Source organism: Macrobrachium nipponense, chromosome 13 (genome assembly GCF_015104395.2).
Source record: "Macrobrachium nipponense isolate FS-2020 chromosome 13, ASM1510439v2, whole genome shotgun sequence".
Lineage (NCBI taxonomy): Eukaryota > Metazoa > Arthropoda > Malacostraca > Decapoda > Palaemonidae > Macrobrachium > Macrobrachium nipponense.
In genome coordinates, this window is record NC_087206.1 from 92,820,943 (window position 1) to 92,830,030 (window position 9,088).

At 35.4% G+C, this 9,088-nt stretch overlaps 1 protein-coding gene across 1 annotated transcript in view; it reads left to right on the forward strand.

The window, feature by feature from the left end:
* The window catches only part of LOC135225214 (probable serine/threonine-protein kinase nek2), a 64,801-nt gene extending 59,321 nt beyond the window's left edge, over nt 1-5,480 (forward strand). Inside the window, exon 6 of the mRNA XM_064264525.1 lies at nt 2,022-5,480. Coding sequence (XP_064120595.1) covers nt 2,022-3,624 — 1,603 coding nt within the window. The 3' untranslated portion in view covers nt 3,625-5,480. The remainder of the gene's footprint in view (nt 1-2,021) is intronic.
* The last annotated feature ends 3,608 nt before the right edge of the window (nt 5,481-9,088 follow it).

A 9,088-nucleotide genomic window follows, 5' to 3' on the forward strand; every position in this document is an offset into this window, starting at 1 on the left:
CAAAAGAACAGCACCCACTCCATATTTAGAAGTCATCCTCCAAGCACTAGAAATGAAGAACTGCAGTTGCTGATAGTTTTGCCCTTTTCACTTCTTTAAATGCTTCTTGAGATTTCTGCCCTGTAAAAATTACATCCTTCCGAGTATACGTTTTTGTAATTGGTTTTGTGAGTTAATCTTTGTCAAAATTTTGACAAATATTGCATCATTTCTAAAAAAAACAACATACTCTGGCTACATTTGTGGGTGCAGGCATTTCTGTAATTAGTTGAACTTGAAGTGATGATGACTTTAGTCCATTGGCAGTAACTGTATGACCAATAAATGCTAATTCTGTCTGCCTCAACTGAAATTTATCAGAACTTAACACAGCATTATGCTTCTTACAGTGCTTTAAAAATGCATGAAGGTTATGATCATGGTCTATAACTGCTTCCTCATGATTTTTACCATGAACATATACTATAAAATCATCTGCAATCATTCAAACCCTTCTAGTTGGATGAAGAATCTCTTTGATTTCAATTATTTCAAGGAAAACACAAGACTTGCAACCTAATATTGAATTATAATGTTTGTCTTCTATTGATTCATATTCCGGATACGTGTTTTCATTCTTCTCCATACCTGAAGCTTAACTTTGCCAATGGGTCGAGTGCCGATTTGGCGTAGAAATACAAGGTTGTGTCTGATGGGGAAATATTATCGATATCAAGATCACCAGTTGCAGCATTGTACACATGTACAGGCAACTCATTGTAGTCTGCACCACAGTCAGTTTGGAAACAAATATAACATTTTTCTCTAATTTCCAAAGTAACCGTTTGCACATCTTGCAACTTGATGCTCGAAACAGTTCTAACAGTATAGTAACTGTAGTTTGGGGCTCATCAAAAGTACTAGCATCAGTTACACAATTGATATCAAGGTCAAAGCAATGTGTTTCCAACAATTTTATTTATGGACACTTCAGCTTCTTGCAATACACTGCCATCATTAATCCTCACAACTTCCTTTTGTTGAACTGTAGATATCTTATTAGCGCGACAAATGTCCAAAGTATGCTCTAAAGTAAGATTTTTCTCTCTAAGGAGACTATCATGTACTCTTGTTATCAGTAATTCTGAATAGTAATACGGTCTCAAAGAATATGGTCGGGCATAATATCAAATTCACACCTCAGAGCAAGTTTATGCAAGGCTGTCACTTAATGCTCAAACAGTTTTCCTGGCTTTTGTCCACAAAGGTTAAAATGATAACATTCAAATGTCGTGTTGATCAAAGGCTGACTGTACTTCTCAGATGCATCCAGCACTGCTTTCAAATTATTTACCTCATCCTGAGAGAACTGAAAAGTATGCACTGTGTGCCTCGGGACCAATTACTGTCAACAACACTACAACTTACACTTCTTACTTCTTGTTCACTTCGGTTGCTGAAGCATAGCAGTCATATCTTTGTTGCCACTCCTCCAAAAGCTTTGCATGCCATGCTTAACAAAACTTGAAGGTGGAGGCAATGCATGACTTGCAGCCATCTTCAAATAAAAAAAATAGCAATTTTCAATATTCAACGCCCACTGCCACCACATAAGGGTGCCTCAATAAATTAATGTATTCCTCTTAAAGAGTATATTTACACATATAAATTTTTCTAGATCTGTACAGCAACTGGATGACATGAATGTGAAACAAATTTTGGTTATTTAGGTTTGCTTATAACCAAATAGCCATTATGTAGATAAACATTTTCAACTTAAACAATTGAAATGTTTGTTATTCACCTTAACAATTGCTCCAGAGGTTTCACCGAGATGATTTAGAATTTGAAAATAAAATATTTGCCTTGTTTATGTTATGTATTTTGCCTGAATTTTCTCTTTTCTTTTTCTCTTTGCTTTTAAACATTTTGATTTTTAGGCTCTTGTGTTCTTATGATGTCCCATTCTTCTGTGGTGAGTGATCAAAATCTTGTATGTTCTTATGTATATTTACACTTACCCTTGGCTTTGTTTTTTTCAGTTATGAAAGCATACCAATGCATTACAGCAGTGATCTACAGAATATGTTAAGTCTCTTGTTGACTTATGAAGACTTTCTTCGTCCCACAGCACTTATGATAATTCATCATTCTGCTTTAAAAGCAAGAACATCAACTAAAGATGATGAAGATGATGACCCTCTGTGTCATTCTTTAAACCCATCAGTTCTGTTGAACTTAAGGAATAAGGACAAAACATCAGAATCGATGGGAAGTAGCAAAGAAATGTCAGAAATCCAAACTCTAAATGAATCTCAAGCTCATAAAGACAGTAACTCAATATCTACTAAGTGCTCAGTTTCTAATTGTACTCTTGGTGCTACAAATCAGTGTAAAAATAGTGATTCAAGTCTTCAGCTTCCAGAAGATAATCATGTGTCATCTATGTCTGCAACTTACAATGTTAGCCATCAAGAGAGCAAAAAAAGTGAAACTGTCAGTAATAGTAATGATGAGTATGAGGAACAAACATTTGATGATATTAGCAAGTATTATGAAAAAATATCTGAGAATGAAATGGTTTTAGATGACTCAACTGAGCATACATATCGAATAATCAAGGAAGCAGCAAAACCAGTGCATATGAGAAGCAGAAGTCCTGGTATCACAGAGTTAGATTTAGTCAAACCAGACTGTGCATGTAGTGGTATGTCTCTAACCAAGTGGCGGGAACGTGTTTTGGCATTACGGGAAGCTGAGGCAGCAGTAAGAGAAAGGGAATTGGATGTAAGAGAGCGAGAAAGAGACGTAGTTCATCGGGAACATCGTGTAGCCACTATGGAAAGGGAAGCAAGACAACATTTAGTGAGAGCCCAAATTTATCTTAAACAGTCACGTCATCGTAAGAATGCAGCTACTTCTCCTCACCGTCCACCTTCTGATTTAGATACCACAGTAAGTGCTGATATTGGGGATGAAGGTGTGCATACTGTTGCCAAGTTGGATCCTCTTCAGATAGAAAATCCTTTCCTCAAAATGAGAGGACTACAATCACAGGCAGAAAAACGAGTATCTTTTGAGGAAGGGAAGACTGCCAAATTTAAAAGTAATACTCTTGATAACCCAAAAAGCAGACGCAAGAGGGGCAACATATTTGGGCTGGTGGAACGTAATTCAGAGAATAAGAAGGACAGTAAGGAAATAGCAACAGAAGTAACTGAGCCAAAGCCAAGAATTCCTTTAAAGCCATTGTCAACTGATAATCAAGCAAAACAGCAAAAGCAGAAGTCAAAGTTTGTCTCCCCACAGAATCAAGCAAAGCCCAGTACACCTTGTGAGGATGGTCTGCAGCAGGGTAGGAGTTCAAGGTCAGGTACAAAAGTCACACCAAATAGTAATGCCGCCCCTGCCCTTCAACGACGAAGTCGAAGTTCTGAAAATCTTACAAGAAGGTTCTTAGAATCTCAGAAGAACAAAGAGAACATTCCGTCTCAAGGAACTAAAGGGAAACAAGTTCCTGAGGTGAAAGAGTGTTTGAAAACTTGGAGAACAAGTAACAGAGGTCTTGAAAGGCTTGTTAAAAGAGATGGGTCTGGAAAAAAGGTCCAGAAAGTCCCTGTCATGCAGTTCTATAATGTTGTGTAATTTGCAGTATGTATTATTAATTTTAGTAATATGCTCAGGAACGTGATTAGTTTTCATATAGTAATCATGATGATGGGGGAGGTAGAGAACTGTTTTTGCAATTGCTAATGCTCTCACATGGCGAGGGCCTGAGTTGAGTGTTGAAAATGCAATGACTGTGACATATGACTTGCTGCAAAATCAAAAGAATTTAGATAAGGGACTTATTCCTATTCAAAGAATGCTTTGAAGAATGATGTGAATGAATTAGAAAATTATAAATTTCAAAAATATATTTGTGATTTGATACATATTTGTAGAATTTTGCTAGTGAATTTATGTAACTTCACTGTACTAATTATTACTATTATTCAGAATCTAAAACATATTCATATGGAACAAGCCCACAGAGGCCATTGACTTGAGATTCAAGCTTCCAAAGAATATGATATTCGTTAGGTAATAGGAAGAGGAGGGAAAGGGAAATGCAGAAAAAAAAGATACTACCACTTATTAAAAAAGAAAAAACTAATAGATAACAATGTATTGAAATGCAAGGAAAATAAAATAGTGTTAGGGTAGTAATGTATTGCACCTTCCCTTGAACTTCTGAAGTTCCAATTGCATGGAACTGGGAAGTTTGACAGTGAGGCACATTACTGCATATTGGTGCTGCTGTTCAGCAAATCTGGTTGCTCTGGGCAGATAAAGGGAATTAAGGATCAAGAGTTGTAAATGTGAAAAATCTCTTTTGAAATACAACTTATGAAAAAGTGACAAACGAGACCATCCGTCGATGGTTCAAGTCATAACTTCATAACTACTACTATTAGGAAACAGGAACCTATCACCTCAAACCAATAATTAGTATTATGCACACTGTTAAAGAAATGCCGAAAAGACTCATTTACTTGTCAAGGCAACTTCCATAAGACAGAGATTACTAAATGTAAAGTACAGGTAATTTAGTCAGGTTGAGTACGTACTTCATTGTATGTGATTTTAGAATAACTTGCAGATATAGACTTATTTTGTATTTCTCTATACTGTGTTATAGTGACCCACATGTGACTTATTGTAGGTTAAGTTATTAGTCATCTTATGTATCTTTAGCATAAGTATTAGTAAGTACCTAAGGTTTAATTTATTAACATGGTTAAGTACAATTCTAGAAAATATGTAGTACTGAATTTCATATACCGGTATTTTGCTACAATTCCAAACTAAGAAATTAGATTTCATGATTTTAACTATTAAATCAGTGAGCTCGACATTTAATTGTGAATTAAGGCTTCCAATTGTTGGACTTGCAAAAGTATGTAAAAGTTTCTAGTCTTGCAGAGTGCCAACATACATCATTGATATTATTTGTTCATTGATTGTTTATAGAGTATTACATTCTGTTTGGTGTAATAATTGTTAACCAGTTTTAGCTACAGCATCAAGCATTAGAATGTAAGACCTACATTTAATATGTAATCCTTTTATTAACTGTAATTTTTTATAAACTCATAACAGTAATTATTTTGGATTATACGGTGGCATGTTTATTTATACTGTTGAAGTATGGTTTGGTTGTATGTACTGTGTTTGACGAATATAAATTAGAAAGGAACATATATTATTTTTCTTACATGAATTTAGATTTATAATCAGAACAAACCAGCCCGAAAAGAGCGTTTATTAGGCTAAGAGGTTTGGATAAACTAATCCTTTTATAAACTAATCCTTTATAACAATAATAATATAATCAGAATAACTTCCAGACTTTTAATAAAACCAGAGTAAGCTAAAGCTGAAGAAGTTGGAGAAACCATCTACAGTGTGATACAATATGCACTGTGGTACAGTAATGCCTCAGGTTACAAATTCGTATCTAGAACTACGTTTTACATGTAAATTGCATAATTCGTTCCAAGCCCTACAAAAACACCACAGTAAATTTTATTATAAAGCTAAATTGACCAATAAACAATGAAATACAACAATTTGGGCCATTCAATACCTAACATAACCATGACTGTACCTGTAAATAAAGTTTATTAGTGTACAGGGTACAAGAAATACTGTAAGTACATGTACGTACGTATGTAGTAAAATGTGGAACCTTACCTTTCGAGTGAGGCGATGTCCGAAAGTGACAACAGAGGAGGAGGACAAATGGCAGAAAACATGAACACTTAACTTTACGAAACATAAAAAAATGGCAGAAAACATTAACATTAAACTTTACGAAACACATTAACAAAGGCAGAAAACATTAACACTTCTCGATTATCTCCATCTTAATTCTCCATAGAAAGCATCCTCTTCTTTCCGTGAACTTCAGCAACATTCTCGGGACCCATGGCTAATAATGTAAGCAACATTCTTGTTTGTGATAACGCTGCCGCAAAAAATGGTCAAGGAACGCCTTTACATAGAGGCATGATGGGACAGATGCTGACCAATAGTAGGGCAGGATCTTAGGATCTTACGGTGGTGACTAGCATCAGGAACTGATGAGAGAGCGAGAGGATAGTGGCAGCTGAGTTAGCGGCGTGCTAGTTTTAAAATTGTTCTCGGCGGCCCGGGCAAATCTCGGACTTTACCCTTTTGCAACCTGAATTATTTTCGTACACAGAAGCAAAAACTCTTTGTCTTTGCTTTCGTAACCTGAATTTTTTGTACATAGGGACTTTCGTATGTAGAGGTTCCACTACTTCCTTACAAGGTAACTTAAGATTTTTGCCAATGTAAAATTAACTAGGATTTTATTTTTCCTTTAACGTTTTCACAAATTTTTCTGTCCGGCCATATGCACAGTTCAGCTGGAATTTTAGTATGATTTTAATGGCTCTTAGAACCTGAACCTGGGGAATCTTGGATAGCATGCCTACTCACCAGTAGATTACTTTTTACTTGTTATATATTCCCTTTGGAGGTCTTCCTAATATTTCAGCTTTCCCCTTGTATGGGGTTTGATGTGCAATGAGTTCTTTTTTGCTCTACTGTGTTCGCCATATTCCTGAGCTCCCATCAGATCAAGGTTGTCATCTTTTTGTCCCTGATTTCCTGAGGCTTCCTGCAAATTTCCATCTTGCTTCCATATTTAATTCATTCCAACTTTTCATCACCCCTTATCACATGGCCAAACCATCTTAATCTGAGGTCTTAGCCTATTTTCCAGTTCCTGAGCACCACGTCTCTGTACCACTTCTTCCATCGTGATATGAACATATGTACTAAAAAACATTACATTTTAATTGAATATCAACATTTTAACCTAAAAAATGTATACCTCATAGCATGGCAGGTCTGGACAAATTCCTAGAATAATTTAATTCTGCCAGAACAATAATGTGCTTTACAAAAGAAATAAAATAGTATGATTTGTTTTAATTTACAATTACCAAATGCTTTGAATTGAAAAATAAATTCGAGATTCCCAGAATTTCAAAATTTTTAAAACAAAAAAATACTGAAATTCTGGTGGGAACAGGTGACTGCAGAGAGTCCTAATGGGTCAGCCAAGTGTAATTTGAATTTTATTTTTAAATACTGATCACACCTGATGGCATGAAGATGTAAGCTAACTTTAACAGTAGGTTAGTATCTTAATTTTATCCTGAAAACTCATATTTTTAATACAAAATGTACTGAATGGGCTTTGTTGCCCCACGGCAGATTTATATACATAAAGGCACCATCCTCTATCAGTCCATCCATCCAACCTACCACTGCACTCTGGCTGTGAATCTTACTAATCTAATGTCATACCTTTACAAAAAAAATTTCAAATTAGCAGTCATGTATCCATTCACAGATCATGCTTACTAATTGATAATTGTAAAAACAACTTTACCTTAGAATTCAAGTACAGGCAGTCCCAGGGTTACGACGGGGGTTCCGTTCTTGAGACGCGTCGTAAGCCGAAAATCGTCGTAAGCCGGAACATCGTCAATAATCCTAAGAAAACCTTACTTTTAATGCTTTGGGGGCATTGAAAATTATGTAAACTGCATTCTTATTGCATTTTTCATAAAAAAAAACCTTAAAATATTGATTATTTTGCATTTTTGGTGTCATATTTCATCTGCCAGATAAGTGATTGTAGGCGTCGTAACCCTGGAAATAATTTCGGATGAATATAATTGAAAAGCGTCATAACCTCGGAACGTCGTGAGCCGAGACCGTCGTAACCCGGGGACTGCCTGTATATGCTTGTAATGGAACAAGGGCAAAGTCACATTGTCCACCTCTACTCTGAGCACTTTGGATGATCAGACAGACTGACTGACATTCAGAAGTTCTAGAAACACTGTATACAAACCCTGAGGCAGACCTGAAAAGAAGAAATCATCTCTTAATAAGAGCCTTTTGTAAGACTTAGGAGGCACCATAATGAATTTACATATCTTTGTCCTATGATAAGCACACACCTCAGATATTAACAGCACATTAATACAGATAGCTTTTGTAAGTTCCCCTTTATTAGCTTGAAGCCTCTACAATAGTAAAGTCACTTGAGGCTAAAATATCACAGAAAAAGGAAAAATACAAAGTAAAACTATCTGTGATCCAATTTGTTTTCTTGTTTTGGAGGTGGAAAGTGGTTAAGGTTTTAATAATGAAACTGATAATGCATTATAGCAGTAACATTTAGCAAATCTATTAAGATGTATTACAAATCCTTCTCAAGTCTTCAAAAGTATCAAGAATGAATTCTGTGATTAGTGCAATGAATAGCAGTGGGACCTCCAAAAGTCACAAAAATCTAATTAAGTGTTAACAAACAAGAACAATTACATAGAAATAAAAAAAAAGAATAAGACTAGTACAGTAAATAAGAAAAACATGGATAACACTTATATGGTGAAATTCTCTACGTAAATATTACATACTGATAATATATTCTTTGCGATGTACTGATCTAGTTCCAATAAATGTTATTACCATAGACCAATGTCTGTGGTAAATGGCACCTCCAACAATTGTGTTGAAATAGTGGACATCCCATTATTTGGTTTATTACACAGCAGCTTGGTAGAATTATGCTTATTTAGTCTTTTGCCATCTGAGAAATAGTGAGATGTGATTGTTGTGAAGGTATCTGAAATAAATGCTACCTTCATTTTAGCAACACGGTCAGACAAGTTCTCTTCCAAGAAAGATGATTCAGAGTTCGGACCAATGATCAACCTTGTAATGATGATTAATGTAGATTATCATACCATAGTACAATGATCAATTGTAACATATGGTGATGTTATTGCTTCCAGTTAAACTACCTATATGTTGTTGCTAAAAATGACTATAAACCAAGTAGTTTACACATGACAAGGAAAATAATAATTGTAAGGCCTGATTGCAAAGACTCGTAAATCATGGACCAGATTAAGAGCCTCCCTCTTGGAGGATATTCATTTATTAACAAATGATGAGTAATGATTGATTCATTTCAGATAAGACTGAAATCTAAGTCAGCCACACACTATTCCTGTGA